This window comes from Cricetulus griseus, chromosome 4, assembly GCF_003668045.3.
Source record: "Cricetulus griseus strain 17A/GY chromosome 4, alternate assembly CriGri-PICRH-1.0, whole genome shotgun sequence".
Lineage (NCBI taxonomy): Eukaryota > Metazoa > Chordata > Mammalia > Rodentia > Cricetidae > Cricetulus > Cricetulus griseus.
This window is the reverse complement of record NC_048597.1, coordinates 53,229,561-53,250,414: the sequence shown is the minus strand read 5'-3', so window position 1 is coordinate 53,250,414 and position 20,854 is coordinate 53,229,561. Positions and strand designations below refer to the sequence as shown.

General features: G+C 38.9%; 1 protein-coding gene across 2 annotated transcripts in view; it reads right to left on the bottom strand.

The window, feature by feature from the left end:
* Positions 1–3,048: 3,048 nt before the first annotated feature.
* The window catches only part of Slc15a2 (solute carrier family 15 member 2), a 29,311-nt gene continuing 11,505 nt past the window's right edge, over positions 3,049–20,854 (bottom strand). For both annotated transcript variants that reach the window (XM_027412748.2, XM_035444509.1), the window contains 16 exons: positions 20,752–20,829; positions 17,653–17,735; positions 17,189–17,275; positions 16,931–17,020; positions 16,798–16,842; positions 15,423–15,455; positions 14,526–14,614; positions 13,173–13,254; positions 12,499–12,633; positions 11,370–11,534; positions 11,176–11,222; positions 9,345–9,455; positions 8,414–8,510; positions 4,351–4,497; positions 3,655–3,759; positions 3,049–3,286 (listed from right to left, as the gene is read on the bottom strand). In XM_027412748.2, the coding sequence (XP_027268549.1) occupies positions 3,110–3,286; positions 3,655–3,759; positions 4,351–4,497; positions 8,414–8,510; positions 9,345–9,455; positions 11,176–11,222; positions 11,370–11,534; positions 12,499–12,633; positions 13,173–13,254; positions 14,526–14,614; positions 15,423–15,455; positions 16,798–16,842; positions 16,931–17,020; positions 17,189–17,275; positions 17,653–17,735; positions 20,752–20,829 (1,571 nt within the window). In that variant the 3' untranslated portion in view covers positions 3,049–3,109. The remainder of the gene's footprint in view (positions 3,287–3,654; positions 3,760–4,350; positions 4,498–8,413; positions 8,511–9,344; positions 9,456–11,175; positions 11,223–11,369; positions 11,535–12,498; positions 12,634–13,172; positions 13,255–14,525; positions 14,615–15,422; positions 15,456–16,797; positions 16,843–16,930; positions 17,021–17,188; positions 17,276–17,652; positions 17,736–20,751; positions 20,830–20,854) is intronic.

Genomic DNA, 20,854 nt, shown 5'->3' with positions numbered 1-20,854 from the left:
ACAGGCTAAGTGAAGTTTATTCGGGGAGAATGCACTTACACAAGAGGTCGGTAACTACCGCAGGTTCCAGCTCCAAGGAACCAGTCAGGCTGTCCTCTGTGACCCGAATGGAAACAAGAAAGAGCGCTCTGGTCTGGGACCCCAGATCCCAGATCTAGTCCTGCCCTCTATCAGGTCTGCACCTGTGACCGCACCCAAATGGGTGTGGTCAGTGTTACAGGTATGAGTGGGGTGGGTATCTCACTACACCCAACATCCTCTTCTGACTTCTTTCTACACATACACACAGACACACAGACACACACTCTTACACACACACACACACACACACACACACTCACACACACACACACATGATCGTAAAACAATAAAGGAATGTGTGTATGTGAGCTCACACATGTAGAAAACATTGTATGTCTTCCTCTATCACTCTTTACATTCATCACTGAACCGGAATTTCTCTATTTTGGCTAGACCAGTTGGCCAGTGAAACCCTTGGGATCTGCCTGTCTCACTTCTAGCATTGTATTGTCATGCCCAGCATTTATGTGGGTACTGGGAATCCAAACTCAGGTCCTCATGCTAGCACAACAAATACTTTACCCACTGAGCTATCTCTCCAACCCCCATGGTCTTAAGGCCCCACAGGATTTGGTCCCTAGATTCCTCTAAATGAGTCTTCTATCTCTTGTATTCTACTCTTAGGGAGCTGTTTATTTCTCTATCTCATTGCATCATTGCTTGCCTAAGGATCTATTTACCAAGAGCTTACCAGTCATCAGACAAGATTTGAGAATAGATATAGTGGGTTGTTAATTTTTTGTTTCTCCCTCAGCTAATTCAATGGATGGCAATGGAAGAACTCAAAATATGAATAATAGCATTCTTTTTAAAAACTTTGAAGTAATCTCACACTGTGATATAATTTTTAAAAACATCAAATATTACCTTACCTGGTTTAACAAAAATGCTTTGTTTAGTGGATGGTGCTAAGCTTGCCAGTCAGAGGACTTCTGGAATGTTGTAGCTGCTTCTAGGCATCACATATGTTAATTGCTATATTTAGACAAAGGATTATTTTTGGAAGAAAGAAGCTGTCGTGGTGAAAGACAGAGCTGTGCTTTGTGAGGAATGTCACAAGAACCGAGAACATTTAGCTTGATGATCACAGGGAATTTATAAAAGTGTGCTCTCCCAAATACACCAAAGACCCAAAAGAGAAAGCTGTGCTTATCCTTGTTTGTAACAAAGGACAGAATCAGTGTCTTAAGACAGTCATTAGTTTGTCTACTCTCTTGTGGTGCTGGGGATCAGATCCAGGACCTTGTGCACACTAGCAAGTGTTCTACCACTGAGCAGGAAGCCTTGTGGGTAAAGCCATTAACCAGCATAAAGGTCCTTCTGAAACCAGTGTTCTGAAAAAACTACCACATGTTAAGGTAATTCAGGGGCATTATAACTTCCCTGAGGATATCCAGACTCTTTAACACAAAAATATAATATTTAGAAAATTATAATATATCTCATTTCCCAAATTTACTTGTACATAAAAACTTTTATTCACAAATCAGTGTTAACATCTCTTAAAACAAAACTCATAAAAAATAGTTTGAGCTAAAGTGGCTTAAAAATGAGCATCTTCTAAAGGAGTATGGACAGGTACACAACAAGATATCTAGGGAAAATGGATGGTGTTGTGACTCCTGTGCTTCTGAAATCTTAGTCATTAAAACTACAGTATTTAAAGCTTGAGGAACTGGAGCAAATTCTCTTAAGTTCATATTACATTATTAATAAGATGTGATCCAGCATGGCTGCAGATGGGAGCAATGTAGTAACAGGAGTGGAAAAGAGGTCTTTCATATAGGGTTGTGATCCTTCTCTCTTAGGGACACATGACACAGTCCTGATACTGATCTTCCCAATCTTGTCCCTTGACCCGTACATTGCATGTGAGATATTGTTTCCCGACTCTTTTTGTTCACAAACACACACACAGAGAGTCTACATGCTCTGACCACCCTGGCAGATTTTGATAGGTTTCTCCCTGCCCATTTGTTGAATACCATTTAGAGCTTCAAACTTAAGACAGAAGAATCATCCCCTTTTAATAAACAGGAAATTTCTAAGACTAAAGGGAGAAATGTAAACATAAATTATGGAAAAACTAAGAATACATCACAAGAAGCTAAATAGAAAACAAATTAGAGGAAGTTGGACTAGAAAAACATTTTGTTACTGGAGATTTGCTGTAATAAGCAAAATAAGATGTAATAAGATAAAGCTGCGCCAGCAATACTGAACAGGCTGGGTGCAGAGTTAGAGTTAGTTTCTTAGACAGACGTCTTCAGAAGCACACAGCCCAGGGCAGAAACACTGGAGTTCTTTAGAGGAATGTGCACTAAAGAACAAAGAATAATTTCTATGTGTTCCTGTGTCCCCACATTTGTACTTACTGTCTTTAGTTTTGGTTTGTCAGTACTGAGAAAGCAGTGTTTGGATAAGTAGATGAAATGCTGTGGTAATCAGAAAGATGTATCTTCCATGTGCTGATAAAATGCCATTCTATAATCTGTCACCTAAAATCATATTAAACTCTCTAGAGGCTGACAAGCTAGCCTGTGGATTAGATCATTCCATACATACCTTTCTTGACATCTTCATGAATAGCACAATTATACTACTAATAGAGAAACTTGAAATACCATTCCTCTATTACTCTGCGTTTTCCCTTCCAAACCAACACATCAACAAGTGGAGTCATCAGTTCTAAATACCTGATAAGGGAGTCTCCTAAACTTGGCATACCCACAGAGACTTATCTCTATTACCCATTTGTATTTGCATGGCCATTTGGAGATACTGGGCCAGCTTGAGAGACATTGCCTAATGTTTAGTGAGCTTATTGTTCTGTGTCTATCAGATTCTTGCTTAAAGATACACCTGAAAACCTAGTCCTAGAATTGCCTCTGTCATGGTAGAAAATGGAGAAGATCCACCCAGATAAAATGCCATCTCCTTCTCCTAACCTGGAGATGGGGAAAATAAGTTTGAAGATAAGTGATGGCAGAAACCAGAGCCGGGAATCAGTTATGAGTCCAGTGAGTCATCAGAGCCTTGTATTCTTGGTTTCTAGGTTGAGCATACTCCCCTGGGTATGAGGAACCTGCTTATCCATTGGCTTGTGAACACGCTCTGACGTTAGAGGGACATAGTAGTAGCCCATGATGGAGAAGATCAGGCAGACGGCCAGCAGGAGGCAGGAAAACAAAATGAATTCAGCCCACTGCAGGGAGATAAATCAAAGAGGAAATTATGAAGAAACCCAAAAGTGTGTGTGTGTGTGTGTGTGTGTGTGTGTGTGTGTGTGTGTGTGTGTGTGTGGTGGGGGGCAGGGGTGGATTTAGCAGCGGAAGGATGGGAAGATGACTAAGGAAATCATCACTTGAGGCACTTCTCTTGGTAGAACGTTAGGTTCACTGGCCTCTTCTCCCATAGGTACATGGTGGTCATTATTGCCACACACATATATCTATTTGCTGTTATCTTACCCTCGTATCACTGAAGGGGAACCTGGAGGCTAAGCAAAAGGGAGATGAAGTTGGAGGGGAAACTTGGTGTCGACCTGAGTTCCTGTTCTCCTCAGATCCTTACCTGTACCAGGCCACTGAACTGTGCCACAACAAGCACAATGACATTCCCAACTGCAACTGTCAATAGCCAGGCTGCCTGGAGTACAGATTTCATGCTAGATGGTGCCTAGGAAGGATACATTTGTAAACATTCAAATTCCCTATTCCACCTTCCTGCCCCATGAGCCTACCCATGAAACATGTCCCAAAAAACTTCCATTTCCCATCTTCTCCACTAAGTTCATCTGTCACATTGGCTCATGAGATGGTAATAATATAGCAGTAAGAAGAAAGTGGATCCATTGATTAGGTGTTTTAATTTATTATATCATACAATTATTATCAAAGCCTTGAGAGCTAAAATGGTACTCTGAAAAATAAGAAAAGTAAAAAGAACATAAAGAAAAGGAAGCAAAGCAGGATTAGAGACATAATTTACTTGTTACTATTCCAAAATAGGTCATAGAACATGAGTAGTCTAGCCCTGTATCTCTCAGTCTTCATCCTTATTTTTTTTCTCCAGAGCCCAAACAACATAGAGTCAAATCCTGCATTCTCATTATCCTGGAAATTAAGATGACTGTTCAAGGTCATATGTAAGGAACTCATGAACCAAAGAGATGGAGGTCTTAGGGAAATATGCCTATTTGAAAAGTATGAGAATTAAAACTCACTATTTTCTAAGTAGTGTCACCACTTCTGCTTGTAAAAATATTACCTGAGAATAAGAAAATTCAAGTCCTGTGATGGAGAACATGACCTCTGCTGCTGTGACCAGGATATATTGTGGTAGCTGCCATGCAATGGATAGTTTATTGGCTGAAATTTCTTCTGTCTTCCAAGTCTGAAGACCCTGATTGGTGATCTTAGAGTGGGAGAAACAGGAATTGGACTTCTCAGTCATCTTAAGCATATATACCTAACTATATAGCATCCTATGATCTATATCCATTCCTTCCTTTTCATTTCTCTGCTACCTTCAAAAGATTAGACATATCTATACAATTCCATTGTTTTGAATTTTTCTCTTGGTAACACTACATTCATTTCCCTGACTTCCATCAGTTATAGTAAAAATCTCTAAGATTGAAAGTCTTTGATGTCCAAATTCTTTTGGCTCTAAGTCCAAAGGGAGTTAGTTCCAAAATAGTGAAGTAAAGGAATCCTGTTTTATTCTTTAGTTGAGAATGTATATACTTTCTAGGAATCTCCCCCTTCTCTCTTTCTCTCTGTGTGCACGTGTGTGTGTGTGTGTGTGTGTGTGTGTGTGTGTGTGTGTGTGTGTGTGTGTGTGTGTGGTGTGTTTGTGTGTATGGGGGTGTGTATGTGGTGTGTGTGAATATGTATACATGCTGTGTGTATGGTGTATGTGTTTGTTATGTGTGTGTGCATGTTCAATATAAGAGCAGACTAAAAGAGCCTCTAAAAGTCAGATATTCAAGGGCTCTAAGGCAAGTAATTAAGTTGCTGAGTGGAAATGAAACATGCTGAGTGGAAATGATAAGGGCTTTGCTGAACTGAACCATCAGAGGGCTGAGCCAGTCACTTGACATAGTGATATCTGTCATAGGAGCTTCTGGCACTGTTACAATATAAACAATACAAATTCTTAGGTAAAGTATCTGAATTCTAAACATTAGCCATTGATTCTTTTATTATTTTTGCCAACACTGTGTAAGCCAAACAAGATAGGACTATGGAAGGAACTGGGTTCCACAACCTTCAATTTATGACTTCTATTTCAGAAGCCTAATAAATGTTGGGATTCAGAAACATTTAGAGAGACAGGATAAGAAAAGACTGAAATAACACAAGGAATACAACTTTTCCAAGTCAAATTGTGTCCCCAAAACTCAAGTGTTGAAGCTATAATATCCAGTATTTGAGAATGTAAGCTGATTTGGGAATAGGGTGCTTATGGATGTAATTAGTTAAGTGAAATGGGGTCATTGAGATGGGCTAATTGAATGTGGTAGGTATACTTATATAGAAAGGGGGAAATATAGATAGAAAGCATACAAGAAAAGTGCTATATGAAGATACAGGTAGACAACAAGCTGGTAGTATTATACACCAAGAAACACCAAATTTCCAGAAAGTCATGAATAGCTATAGGAAAGACATAGACAAGTCTTCCTCAGAGCTCTCAGAATGAACTAGCCTTACAAACATTTTGAACTCAGACTGGAAGCCCACATATATACAAAACACTAAGCCTGTGTTTTGTAAGTCCCCTTGCTTATGTTGGTTTGTCACAGAAGCCCTATAAAAGCAATAGGCCTTTATTGGTTTATTATTTGAAAATCAACTAATGTTGCACAGGGTATCAATGGGATAAAGGACAAAATTCACACTGTTTTTAAAATGAATTCAGAAAAAGCGTTTAACAAAATCCAACCTCATACATATGAGGTAAAATAGACAAGCAAGGAAGTAGGTAGACAAAAAGTAGTAGACAGAGATGTCCTCAATCTGATAAAGGGCATCTACTTAAAACTCTACAGGTAACTTTCTTAGTGGTAAGACTGGATGCCCTTCCTGCAAGAGATGTCTGGTCTCATCATTTTTGACCAATACTATGCCAGAGCAACTGGGCAGGAAAAAGAAATAATAAGCATTTAGACTGAAAAGAAAGTGAAGCTGTCTCTATTTGCAGATGACATGACCTCATATGTGGAAAGTTTAAGGACTCCACTAAAGTTATATTTGGTCTGACAAATTAGCTCAATAAGAGTTCATAATAATATACACAGATTAATACACAAAATTAGTTTTGTGACTTATAATAACCACTAGGAAAATGAAATTAAGAAATAATAAAAATGATAAAGTAATTGGGAATAAATGTAATAAAGTAAATGTAAAAGATATACCCTGAAAACTTCAAAACATGGTTGAAAGAATAGATACCTAAATAAATGGATAGGCGTTTCTTATTCACTGGACATTATTCAGATTGCAATTGGCCCCTCAAATAATCTTCAGAGTAGGTACAATCTCCATTAAAATCTCATCTGGCTTCTAATCCTAGCTAATCCTCACTTTGTATGGAATTTGTGTCACACAGAATAATTGATCTTTTTCTTTTTGTCTAGGGATGGAAGGCAGCCTTGCACATGCTAGGCATATGCTATAATACTGGATTACATCCCCAGCCTCAAAACCAAGCTTGAAAAAGAAAAGAAGGAGAATATGTGGAAACTGACATTCTTTTGAATAAAAATAGATTGCAAATCAACAGGAAACAAAAACACATGTGAAATTAACACAGAATGAATATGTAGATCAATGGAACAGAGTTGAGAAGCTACAAATAAAACATTTTATGGTCAATTGATTTTCAACAAGAGCATCATTACAATTTAGTGTGCAGTCTTTTCAAAAAACTCGCACTGAGATGACTAGAGACAATTCATATATATGAATTATTATATGAATTATATGTCTCTGTGTATGAAAGAGTAGAATGAGACTTTAACAAATTATCCTTATGTACAAAAATTAATTGAAATCTTCTGCCCTCTTCTGGCCTCCACAGGCATCAGGCATGCATGTGGTGAACATACATACATGCAAGCAAAATACTCATACACACACAAAAAAAGAAAAAAAATTTAAATTAGGACTCAAAAGTTCTCTGCTCTAGTTACTGAGAAAATTACTGTTTGTTTGTTTGAGACAGTGTCTCACTATTTAGTCCTGGTTAATCTTGAGCTTCCTGCATAGACCAGGGTGGCCTCGAACTCACAGAGATTTACCTGCCTCTGCCTTTTGAGTGCTGGGATTAAAGGTGTGTGTGTGTGTGTGTGTGTGTGTGTGTGTGTGTGTGTGTGTGTGTGTGTGTGTGTGATGTGTGTGCCACTATGCCTATATATCAAGTCAGAAAAAAAGCAAACTACAAACAAGTAATTTCCCATAACAATATTTGGCTTCTTAAAGCTGTAATGGTACTGGTGCTGACCATGATATTACATAATGATAGCTTGGGACATGTCATGTCTCCATTCCCAACACCCTTTACCTGCTTCTGGTGTTATCTCTTTTGCTATCCCCTGCAGAGATTGTGGGATTTCTAAAACTACAGCAGGAGGATTTCCATTTCCATATGAAATATGCTCCCAAAGACTCATGGTTTAAAGGCTTGATCCCCAGTGTAATATTCAGAGGTGGTGCTCAAGGGTACCGTTAGATCATGGGAGCTCTGACCTAATCAATGAATTAACTGACTGAAGGATTTAAATCCTGAATGGGCATTTGGGAGGTGGTGGAAACTGGAAGGTGAGGCCCTCCATAGGTGTTGAGGAAGTGAGTCGATGAGGGCTTATCTTTGAAGGGCATATCTTGTCCCTGATCCCTTTCCCTACCACTCTCTCTGCTTCGTGGTCACCATGGCATTTCTGGCACCTTTTCTCTACCATGTCCTTCCGCCATGATGTTTCTTCCATAGACTTCCATAGAGTCATCCAACTATAGACCAAAATGTCTGAAACCATGAGCCAAGATCAATTTTTCTGCCTTTCTACCTCTTTCTATCAGATGTTTGTCACAGTGGTGGAAAGAATGACACTGGACCAGAAAGAAGCATGTAATTATGTCTTGCTATAGGCTTTTCTCATTTGCATTGTGTCCTCACCAAGAAGACCCCAAAGTGTGTGTGTGTGTGTGTGTGTGTGTGTGTGTGTGTGTGTGTGTGTGTGTGTGTGTGTGAAAAAGGAGGCATAGACAGATAGGCAGGCAGACAAGCAGACAGAAGAAAGGTTTGGTGGCTGTAAGCTACTTACATTAGTGATCACAAACAGGTAGGTTGTACCAAAGTCTAGTAGACCTAAATTGAGGAAAAAGTCTCTGTCTTCTGTCTTAAAGTGCACTGCAGGGTACCTGCAACAAGATGAGATTGTGTCAGAATAAATAGCATGACTTAGGAAAACATTCCCATCTCCAGGGAAGAGAGATTTCACCTCTAACGAGGAAAATAGCTAAGTCATGTGTCTTTGAAAATAGACACTTCTAGGACACTTTAGGGCCAGCTTTTTGCCTTGGATCTGTACTCTATATTGCCTGACAAGTACATTTTTAAAATCCCAACCATGAAGAAAGACTGTACAGGTCAACTTTTGTACATTTCATGCCTGCCTGTGAACTTTCTTCATGTAAATCTTATGACTTAGCAGAATAGTATAAAACAGAGAACGTGAGAGGAAAACTCTAAGCAGTAGTTCTCAACCTATGGTTCACAACCCCTTTGGGGGTCACATATCAGACATCCTGCATCTCAGGTATTTACATCTGAGATTCATAACAGTAGTAAACTTATAGTTATGAAGTAGCAATGAAAATAATTTTATGGTTGGGGGGGTCACCACACCATGAGAAACTGTATTGAATGGTCACAGCATTAGGAATCAGTTGAGAACCAGTGCTGTAAATGATGAGGTACCAGAAATCAGGAACTAAAATCCACAGTAAACTTTGTGAGCTGCATATACTCATTAACTACACAGTTTGATCAGCACACTTATCACCATCTCAGCCTAGCAATGTAGAAAGAAGATGAGCCAGGGAGAAGGAGGCAAGAATTAAAGAGAAGCAGAAATGTTCCTGTACTCCAAATTAGCACAGAGATGCCTGTGCTCATCACCTAATTACGAAAATAGTATTTGAAAAAAGATGGTTCTGGTAAAAGTAAAATGTCCACAAGGGCAAAGCTCTTACTCTCCTCTTAGCACAGTTTTGTATGCAGACATTCCATAGTCTTTGCCCACACTGAGAGGAACATCTGCATCCAGGGAGATATTGATGTCTTTATGCAAGGTGTTAATAAACCTGAGGGTAGACAAATTATTTACACATCAGACAAAAATATCCAAACAAGGACACATGACACTGTGTCACTCATAACTGTATTCTAAGTACATAAACTAGTGGCTGGGGCGGGAACAAACAAACAAAGGAACTTTAATTAAGAAGTAGCCACTAGCCTTAACTTAGTCTAGAAAAATCTGACTTTTCTGGAGTCTTAACTTGATCACTGACACTCACCAGATGGCCAACAAGATGGACACTACCACAGTCACACATGGCAATCTGACTTTCCTTTCTAATATAGTTTAGAAATACCTGATTTCTTTCTTTTTTACTGTATGTGTGTCTACCTCCTTCCCTCCCTCTTACCCTCCCTCTCTCTCCCCATCCCTCCCTCCTCTTCTCTCTCTCTCTCTCTCTCTCTCTCTCTCTCTCTCTCTATGTATGTATGTATGTATGTATGCAGATGTACATGCATGTGCACAGAGAATGGGGGGCTGAAGTCAACCACAGATGTTGTTTCTCAGAATAGCCACCCACCTTGTGGTCTGAGGCTGCAACTGTCACTGAGAGCTGGGGATCACTTTTTAGACTAGGCTGCTGGCCAGTCAAGCCTCCCTCATGCTGGGATTACAAATTCACCTCACCACACTCAGGGTTTTACATGGGGTCTGGGGCTTGAACTTGATTCATCACACTTGCACATCCTAGCTACCTCCCCAGCCATTTTTCCCTTTTAATGATGAAATTTTTCAGCTGAGATAAAAATTAGAAATATGAGTATATATAAAGATAGGACATTTTATAGAAACTGGTTATCTTCTTATAAATGGAGTCTAGTTTGCCTCATGCAAAATTTAGGGACCCAGCCCAGAGAAGGTATCATCACTATATTCCTGTCTTCAGGAATCTTGGGCCCTTCTGGAACCTTCTTTTTAGTATTCTGAATGGAAGTCCCCCTCAGAATGGGATTTTGGTACATTTATGTTTTATTAATTTTAATCATGGTCTTGCTCTAGGGATAAGAAGGGATGTTCCTTCTAATATTCTAACAGTTAATTCCCAGGTCTTCATTTATGCAGAAAAGTCGATCCCTGCTGCCCCTTCTTGTCTAACTTACATTGGGTGGTTTGTCCTTTTTGAAGCATTTCAAGAACAAGTTTTTATGTGTATTTTACTTTTCAGTGAATTTGGACTTTTCTCCCCAGTCTCTCCTTTATATTTAACAATAACCACCTGATCTTGATGCCATCATTTCTCTGTTTTACATCTAATTCAGTCACAGAGAGTAGGTGAGCACCCCACTATCTGTCTCATGCCATCTGACAAGACCTCCAGTCTTCTCTGCCTGGATTAAAATCCAACTCTTTTGATTCCCCTGTCAGTTTACAATAGAAACCTATATTTTACAGGATAGATAGCCAACTACCGAAAATGATAGTAGGAATATTTGCTCACTTCTGAATGTTTATCTTGTGAACACTGAAATTTACAAAGTTACTTGGCTGAGAGCAAGATAAATGGCTAATATTAGGTAGAAAAACTCGTGGCAGAGAACAAAGGATATCCATTGATTCAGGGTGATCTGCCAGTCCTATGGGAAGAAGCATGCTCATTTGACTTTCACTGCCATAAGAAATGCCACAGACACCAGAGCCCCAGACTTCCTAAGAGGGAAACAACCCAGCTCAGAACAAGTAAAATGTGAGGCTTCTTCATCTGAAGTCCCCAACACCCAAACCTGATGGCTGTCATCCTGTTGTCTGGTTTGATTCCTATATCCTTTACCTGCAACAGAGAAAAGAAAAACTCAGTGGGAGCTGACAAATGGAAACCTATAATCAGAACATTCCATTTCCAGGCAGCTCCTTAGTAAGTTTCTGATGACTCAGCCATCTTACTTCAAAACAGAACTTGTGCAGTTCTCTTACATACCAGCACACTGGAGATACTTCCTTCATCCTCATGAACAACCAAGTGGTAACAGTTCTTCTCCTCTACAGAATTCTCATTGTAGACAGACAAGTTGTTATACTTCAGATGAAAATGTAAATCTTGGATTTTTGTTTCCAGGTGTAATTTGGAATAGTGTGTTGTATTCTGCAGAATGAAGAACCTCTTATAATCACGTTTAACCCCAGTGTGGACATCAAATTTCATAGCCTCAGGATGTGTTACTTCTTTCTCTAAATGAGTTATTTCATTTTTAGGACCCTGAAATGGGACATATAAGTATACATAAAGAAGGGTAGAGTAGTTAATTAGACCACTATGCATAATAACAAATGCAGGAGCAGGGCTGAAGAGATGGCTAAGTGGTTAAAAACACTGGCTACTTTTTCAGACAGCCTGGGTTCAATTTTTAGCACCCACATGACGGCTCACAACCATTTGTAACTGCAGTCTCAGGAGATGTGATCTCCTCTTCTGATGGGGAATGTACTTCTTTGTATGTTTATCTTGTTGATTATTAAATAAAGTACTTGTTTGGCCAATGAGACAGCAAGTTAGATGGGACTAGGAGTCAAAGTGGATTCTGGGAAATGTAGTAGAGAAGTGGTGATCCAGGCAGGAAGTGACATAGCAAGGAGACTCATATTTAACCAAGGAGAAATAGGAAGTGGCCCTTTTTCCCCTTCGCCTCCTCCAGCGGCGGGATGTGAGCCACCGGCAAGGAGGGACACCTTCTGACCTCTTCAGGTACCAGGCACATACATGATACACAGACATACATGCAGGCAGAGCATCCACACACATAAAATAAATAAACAAAAATAATAAAAACCTTGTAGGTCTGTAACTGTAGCTAAATGGAAGAGTGCTTGCACTGCATGCCTGATGCCCTAGGTTCAAACCCCAGTATTGCTAAAAACAAGAATGACAACAAAACCCAACTTGGATAGCTACAAGAAAATGCTTAAATGAACTATATTTAAGGGCTAGAATATTATGCAACCACTAAAATAACATTATCAGAGATTATTGAAGGGCATAAGAAAACAATTATAAGATCATATGATTAATGTCATATACAGTTTCTCATTCACTTGGGCCCGTACCTCACCTGAAAAGAGTTGACAGATTCCACCAAGAGAGAGTTATTTCTCCTTCCTAGTACTGTCACCTTTATGTCACCATGTGCCAGGTTCAGGACTTGTAAGAAAATCTCTTGGGAAGCTGGCTGGGGATGGGTCATTCCCTGAAAGACAGACAATAGTTGTTCGAATTATCAACAAATAATCTTTAGATACAAGAACACATATCTTAGTCTTATCTTTGACAGATTAGCCCTTCTAGCCAAGATTTACAAGCCTATCCCTCTGAAGAACAGTTGGCTTGGAAATATGAAATGACGATTTTTTTTTTTTTTTAAATCGTGGAAAACCCCAGTTCCATGAAGCAAGCACTGATGGTAGGTAACAAACACACCCCTTCAGTTGTGGTCTTACAGACATTCACTAATAGTGGCTATTTGATGGCCAGGATTATTTGCATAGCTTCAAAGGCATCAGATAAGCCTTTGTTCCCATGATATGTTGGGTATTTGTGTTGTGGAATTTCCTGAAGATAACCCTTAAATTATTCAGGTAGAACATGGGCCTCCTTTTGCATTGTTGCTCTATTCACTTAAATATTTAAAATGACTGTCCAGTGAAATGAATACTTTGGTGAGTCCCAAGGAGTTGAGATTGAACATGGAAGAAGAGTGATTTAGAGCTTAACATTTATTGAACTCACATTTATCTTTATCTCTACAAGTCCTGCAACTGCAAATGCCAGGGATGCTAGGATCATACCAACAGTCATTTTCCTAAGTGAGCTGTGGAGGGAAAGGAGAGATCATTATATCTATCCCTTACTTCAAGCTACAAACCCCAGACTCCTTAGCCTTTCTATAAAGACTTCAATTAATTCTAATTACTTTGTAAAGTATTTTCTAGAATTCTCCTTTGAATACCCTTTTACTCAAGTCCCAGTTAACATCTCTTCTCTATAACATACCAGTTTTCCCACTTATACTTATGATTATGATGACTTTTAGCCATTATGTCATAACATTAAGGATAATAGCAATATAATCAGGTTTGTTATTTAATGTACATCAACTTCTGTAATTAAACTCATTTTCTTCTTCAGAAGTCTTTGTTGACCTCTATGGCATTTCCATCTTCCCTTTCAAGGGTATTTACCACATTACCCATATAATAGTTATGTTTGCCTAAGTTCTAGTTCCCTTAATAACCTGCAAACACCTTTTTAAAAATGTGTACTTGACTTACATGACCTTTACATGGATTTGCATGGAACTTGGTCCTATTTCTTACTCAATAAGTATCTGACAAGGGCATTTGTATGTGGTAAAGTAGTCATTACTTTACTGTCACAACTAGACTGCTGTTACATCAGAGATGGAAGGAGACTTGAACTAATCCTTGTCAGCCTTTACAAGGAATGATACTCTCTACTCAGCACCGGACAGGTTACGGTGCATACTAACTAAAAATGATGTTGTACCCAGTCCTACAAGGTCCTTTCTTAGTTTCACAGGAACAGAAACATTTAAAAGAAATAATTGTCATAAAATCCTTAGGACTTGGTCCAGAGAGATGGCACAGAGCATAATTCTATAAAGGCTGATGGCCTGAGTTTAATCCCCAGAACCCCCATGGTAAAGGGAAACAACAAATTCCCACAGGTTTTCCTCTGACCCCTACACACTTGCTGTGGCACACAAATTAACCCCTCCCCCAACCACACATGAAATAAGTAAATAAGTGTACTTCTTTGGAGAGGCAACATTCAAGAGCAAAGTAGCATGGTTTTTCAGAAACCTGATATCACATACTTGTCTAGACCTACCCTGTCAACACCATACACACAAGTCTGTAGCATTGGCATTGACAATCAACTGTTAGATCTAATTTCCACTTTTCCACATTAATAGAATTTTGTCAAACATGGAAAAATAGGAACAGATAAGTGATAAATCAAACTAGTCATTACATAGAAACAGTCAAGCTTTGAATCAAGACAAAAAATGAGTAAATACTGACTCAGTATGCAATAATACATGGCCTGGTGAACACTTACGAGAAGTTAATTCTGCACTTGGAGATCAGTCGATAAATGATGAGGTCAAACAATGGGATGAAGATAAGAACCAGAAAGGGATTTAGTACCTGAAACACCATGGTAACAAGGATTAATAAGAGCATCCCTCCATCATGAGTGTGAGATCGTGCTCTCAGCTGCTTGCATGCATCCTCTCAAGTCTACTCACTTTCACCTTGGTAGGTTAGGAGTCCACATTTCTTGGTCTCTTAAACACAAGGCTCTGCATCCCTTGTGTATATCAAATATACCAAGGGACTAGTTTTACTGAGCCTGTTTTACTGTTGGTCAAATTAGAAAGCAATCTCTCCCATTGACCCCTGTCTTTAGTTTCACAGCCTAAAGGAAATCATAAGGGGCTAAAAAGTATCCTGAAAGTTTCCATTGGTAAGCAGAGATCCTGACGTCGTTGCTCACACAATGGAAGTTTATACTTTCCTTTTTGCTTGTTTTGGTAGGTACTGGGCATTGAACCTAGGACATCCTGCATGCCAGACAAGTGCTATACCATTGAGCTATAGCCCTAGTCTCAGGTTTACACTTTCTTTCAGCAAATCCTGCCAGTGTGTGCCACCACAACTGGCAAGTATACACTTTCTTTAACAATATTTTCAATTATGTTATCTTGGCATAGAAAGAACATTCAGTGTTCACACTCTACCTGTGGGATCGTACTAAGTCTCTCTGGAGTTGGGCAGAATTACACCCTTAACAAAGGATGTGAAAGAGAAGAATAAGATTCAAAGAAACTGTTTTCATCTCTATATTTGGGATGTAGTGAGGAATGTATCAGATGATGACTGTTAACGGGAATAACAGGTAAAGGTACAGGTGAGATAAGAAACTCATATCCATGCCTATAGAGAAGTTTCTTACCTGCATCTGGTCTGGCTGAAGCACAAAAAATCCCTAAAACATCAAAATAAATTATAGTTAGATGGTAGTAGAAGACAATGAAAGCCATGGACACCTAGACTAGATAGTACATCTTATCTTGATAGCAGATAAGAAGTCTATAAAAGAAAATTACAAGATATCTGGTTTTCTGGCAAAGGCATGTGTGCTGGGGAGAGATTTGGGATGGCCTCTGACTATTTACTAAGGGCAGATGGGCCCTTGGGAGAAAACTGTTTTCTGTGTCTGGGTTAAGTATTCATTCTCCAAAATGCTTGGGATTTGCAATCATTGTGCATGTGCATAGTGGAAACTGGGGGAGAAGCAGTGAGGCTGAAATTTATACATGAAATTCATTTATGCTTTATATATGACTCATACACTAGCCTGAAGGTAATTTACTCAATAACTGGCAACAATTTGTACGTGATAGTTTTATGGTGTGGAAAATTTCACTTGTGATATCATGTTAATGCTCAAGTGTAGTTTTGTCTTTTGGGTCGGTTAGGATTACAAATTTGGGGATTAGGGATGTTCAAGCTGAACCACACTTTGCCTGAGAGTGATAAGAGTTGGGATGTTTCACTGAATATCATCAACATAGTTAGAAGCAGTAATAATAGAAGGTGAGTCAGGTGTGAGAATCAGTAAGAGAATTGCCATGGTAACTCCTGGACAACTAGAGGAAGGCAGAGACAAGATTATATTTTGGAGGTTCCTGCTATCACACCACCTGTCTTCTTCAAAATTACCAATATAATAATAGAGAGATGGAATGATTAAGAATAGAGAGTGGACCACAAAGGACAGAGTGGCCCAAAGAATGGACATTGAAAAAAGAGAAAATAATGTTTACAACTTTTTTACTCTTTCCATAGCCACAAGTGAGACATTTTATTACTTTTCCCTCAGGCCCTATGGGTCCCTTTCTTGATCTTGCCTAAAGAATGGGGCAGGTTGTATAGAACCATCCCTTAAGCTTTCGCTTGGTACATCTAAGACAGGCTTAAATGTAAGAAAATCATCAACCAGGCCTGCATGACATCATCTGTTATCTTTTCATTATGTCATAGGGGGTATCTGGGCACATCCCACCCTTTTCCCTCCTGATTTCTAAAGACAAGATTATAATTTTTATTTCTAGCCTAACTTTGGTTATCTTTACCTACTCAGTGTTTTGGGGGCTTAATGTACATACATCTCTAATGACCTTAAGTCGGTTTTTTAAAAAGAAAAATCACCAATAAATTAATTAAATATGTAGAAATAAAAAATTATGTATGTATAAATTAAATTAATTACAAATTATGTATGACTAAGAACTTAACAGACTTCTTTGGAAGTTTTGCCAACTCACCAAATCACCATTCATTTTGTTAGCTTGCAGTGTCCATCGTGAGCCCTAGAGAAGACAGGTTTTGTTGTGAGACCTCCTTGTCCTGTGATAAGAAAGAGGATGAAAAGACATATCTTCCAAAAATCACTATTACCTGTTGGTCCAAAAGAGCCCAGAACATGGGCAGTGGGATGTAAAGGAACAGTATCCTGGTCAGTGCCTTCACATCCATAATGAGATGCTTCTGCAGGGAGGAAGAAAGAGCAGGAGAGTTGCCAGAGGTTCCAAATGTGCTTTGCTTGCTTGGAGTAGAAACGGTCCAAAACAGTAAAAGAAGAGGTCAAATGTGCCAGAAGAAAAGGATTAGAAAGATCTCATAGTTTTATGAGGTATTCCTGCAGTTTCCACTTACTGGGTATTTTTCTGCTGCCCAGTCTAGCCAGTGCTGTCGCTTTGGAATGTTCCCAGAACGGTTCCTATAGCGGTTGCAGATAGCAAACTAGGGTGGAGAACACAATCAGGAATAGATAAAAAGAAAGCATCTCCTTATTTTCCCAGTCCATCATCCCTTCCCTCAAACAAGTACTTTGAATTTCATCAAACATTGAATCCCAATATCTGAGGTGTTATTTTTATCTTTCCTTATAGCCTGATAATACAACTATACTCAGGAGATTTTTGCTTATTAAAAAAATCACTGCTTCTGAAACTTCATGGTCAAGTAGAGGTAAGGAGAATCAAAAGGTAGGCACATAGAAGGAAGGTGGTTGAGAAAAGCATGTGACCACATGTGGAGAATCACACGTTCAGCATGGCATCATTCCCTTTTGTTGAAAAAGGCAGGCAGGCAGGCAGGCAGGCAATTCATGGACGTACCCATATGCATTTGATCACTTGAGCCACGATGTTCCCTTCAGGAGGTGGTTTTCTGTACGTCTTGCTTCCCATTGTAAACACAACTACAGTGATACATAGACAATGTGCTTGGTCTCTCATTTAGAATATTGTGTGTCAGCATCAAATACCACAGGGAACTGACTTTTGTTCCCTAACTTTAGAGTAGCCAAGAGAAGATAGTGGTCAATTGTTAAGAGATATTCATTGAGAAACCCTTAAGGGATAGCAGAGACAAAAGTCATCTTTAGTTTCCTTTTTTTCCATCTCCACAACTTATATGATACCAGTTTTGATTAATTTTTCTTTCTTGAGTGCATAATTCAGCTGTTACCTCTTTTATATTACCATTGCTTCCTTTATTCAACCTAGAACAATTTCTACCCATTCTCCATTCTTTTTCTCCTTCCTTCTGTCTTTATATCTCTTTATAGCCCACTTTGGCCTGGAACTCACTATGCAGCCTAGGCTTCTTCTCATAACTCATGATCCTCCTGCCTCTTCTGCCAGAGTGCAAATGTGTGATTACAAATGTGTGAATTTCTCTTTGCTGCCTATTCTTTAAATGCTGGTGTGCCTTTAGAGTTTGAGCCCAGGTCTTCTTTTTACCTTACTCTAATTATTTCTGAGTTTTCTATTTTCAAGTTTTAATTGCTGGCTGCACCTTATGAATCCAGATCTGTGTCTAAAACCCAATTATTTTTCTCTGGGCCCTAAGATAGTATTTCCAAATAACTATTTGGTGATGTACTTAGATTTTTCAAGAGCATCTGTAATGCAACAATGCAACTTGTGCCAAAACAAGACAAAACAACAACAAAAAAGATACCAGATTTGCCTTAATCTGTTCATCCTATCTCAGTGAGTGATCCTATTATCTAGCCTGTGGTTCAAGTCAGAACCCTGTATTCAACAGTATCCTATCTTCCCCCTTACGTCACATATCCAATCATACCATGGCTTGATAACTCAACAGGGACTAAGACTGAGTGAGCTGAGTAAGGCACTCACCTCGAGTATAAAATTTAAAGGAGTATAATACATGGAGCAAACAAAATCAATATTATCCTTGCCTCACCCTCAACACAATTTCTTCTCCATAGTGCAGACCTTTGAAAAATAAGATACTATGAAAAAATTTTTTTAAAAAATCATTTCTCTGTTCAAAACCCTTTTTTGTTTATTCTCCACTGTCTTCAACAATGAACACTTACTTCCTTCATGGCCTAAATTATCCTTTATTATTTTGTTTCTGGCAATGTTTCTTCTTTCTCTCTCTCTTTTATGCTCTAAGTAACCTGAATCATCCAAGATCCTTGAACAGCCAACCTATCTCTCATCAACCATACTGTCTTTCCATATGGTCACTTGTTTGATTAGCCACTGTTCATCTTTGAGGGCATATCTTAGAAGTCTTCTCTGTAGGCAAACCCTTAAAACCTTCAGAGTCTTCACCCGGGAGCCCTTCTATGAGTCCCATAGCTTTCTCTATACTTCCCTTGTCATGACATTGACAGTACCATACAGTAAATCCCTGTTTATCTGTCTGGCTTATTCTTCCTGTACTATATAAATTCTTTGAGAATATGAACTTTATGACTGTTTAAATCACCAATTTGGTTCCAATACCTAGCACAAAATCTGTCACATAGTAAATATCATTTGTACCATAAAATGAAACAGCTGACTAGCAATGATAGATACCACTTATTTAAGATAAAACATTCTAATTCCAGACTCTTTTTTGAGCTCCATGATTGCTTTAATGTCTAAATATTATTACCAGGCAGTGACACAGAGAAGCTACCATGATGCTAATAAATGGAAAAAATATGAAAGTCCTTGGGGAAAATCTTTGGTATTGAAGGGAGAAGGAAGGAGAGAGTATTTGACCATGGCTCTCCCAGAATAAATTTCTTTGGAATTGGGAACTGTATTACTTTCAGCCTCTCTGGTAGAAAAGAATCAGACCAAACATTGAATCTCTGGGTTCCCTTGCCTCTGTTGAGCTCTTTATGTGTTTAGACTGGATATGTTCCCAGAGGGGTGTCACTCAGAAGTTCAGAGTGTGAACAGGTTTCCAGGTCAGTGACTAGAAACAATCACACAAAAACCTCCCCTGGGGGAACTTGCCTAAGCTAACAGGCCCACACATCCCCAGGCTTTTCCAGGGCAAAGTTCTCAGTGCTAAAAAGAATGCCACTTGATCTAAGTTGCATTATTTCCTAACTACTTAGCCAAGTCCTCTTTAATTCTCTTTGTTCAAGGGAAAATTCCTTGGGACCTTTGGAGAGCAGAGCAAAAAATAGCTAATAATGGAAGCTACTTTAAAATGCCCAGGTAATCAAAAGTGGCATTGACTTACCAGAAAAATAAGTGTCAGATAACATAAACTAGTTAGAGATAGAGGTTGAATTTTCTTCTTTCCTTCCTTGCATGTTTCAGCAATAATCATTGGGCTTTGATCCTGACTATACTAGAGAATCACCTGAGAACTTGGGTGGTACACACTTTAATCTCAGCAATCCAGAGTCAGAGGCAGGTGGAAAAAAATTAAAAGAATCACCTGAGATATTTAAAATTTTTAGGTACTCAAACTCCTGATCAGCAGTTCTACATGAGCACTACATGTAGTTCTACATGATGGGGTTTTTAAAAGCTCCTTTTGAATTTATTAACTATGTGGCTGTAGCACTTAAAAATAGCTTATGGGACTGGAGAGATGGCTCAGAAATTAAGAGTACTCGTTCCTCTTTCAGAGGACCTGGGTTAGATTCCTGGTACCTACATGGTTGCTTACAATTGTCTGTAAATCCAGTTCTAGAGTATCTAATGCCCTCTCCTTGCCTCCACGGGCACTAAGCACACATGTGGTACACAAACATATACTGGTATGCAGACAATAAAAATAGATAAATAATTTATGATACCATTCATAATTTCTCTTCAAAATCAAAGGAAATCACTACAATAACACTGCCTAATAGGGTTAGTGTAGAAGTTCAATGAAATAGTTTGTGTAAAATGCCTACATGATGCCTTCCATGTAGCAGGTTAGTTTCCTTTTCCCACTATACTCACCAAGAGCTACTACCATGAGCAATCCTGGAACTCCAAAAGCAAGTGCATAGCAGTCATCCCCAAAACACTTCACGTCTCCTGAAGAAAACAGAGGGGAAAGCAA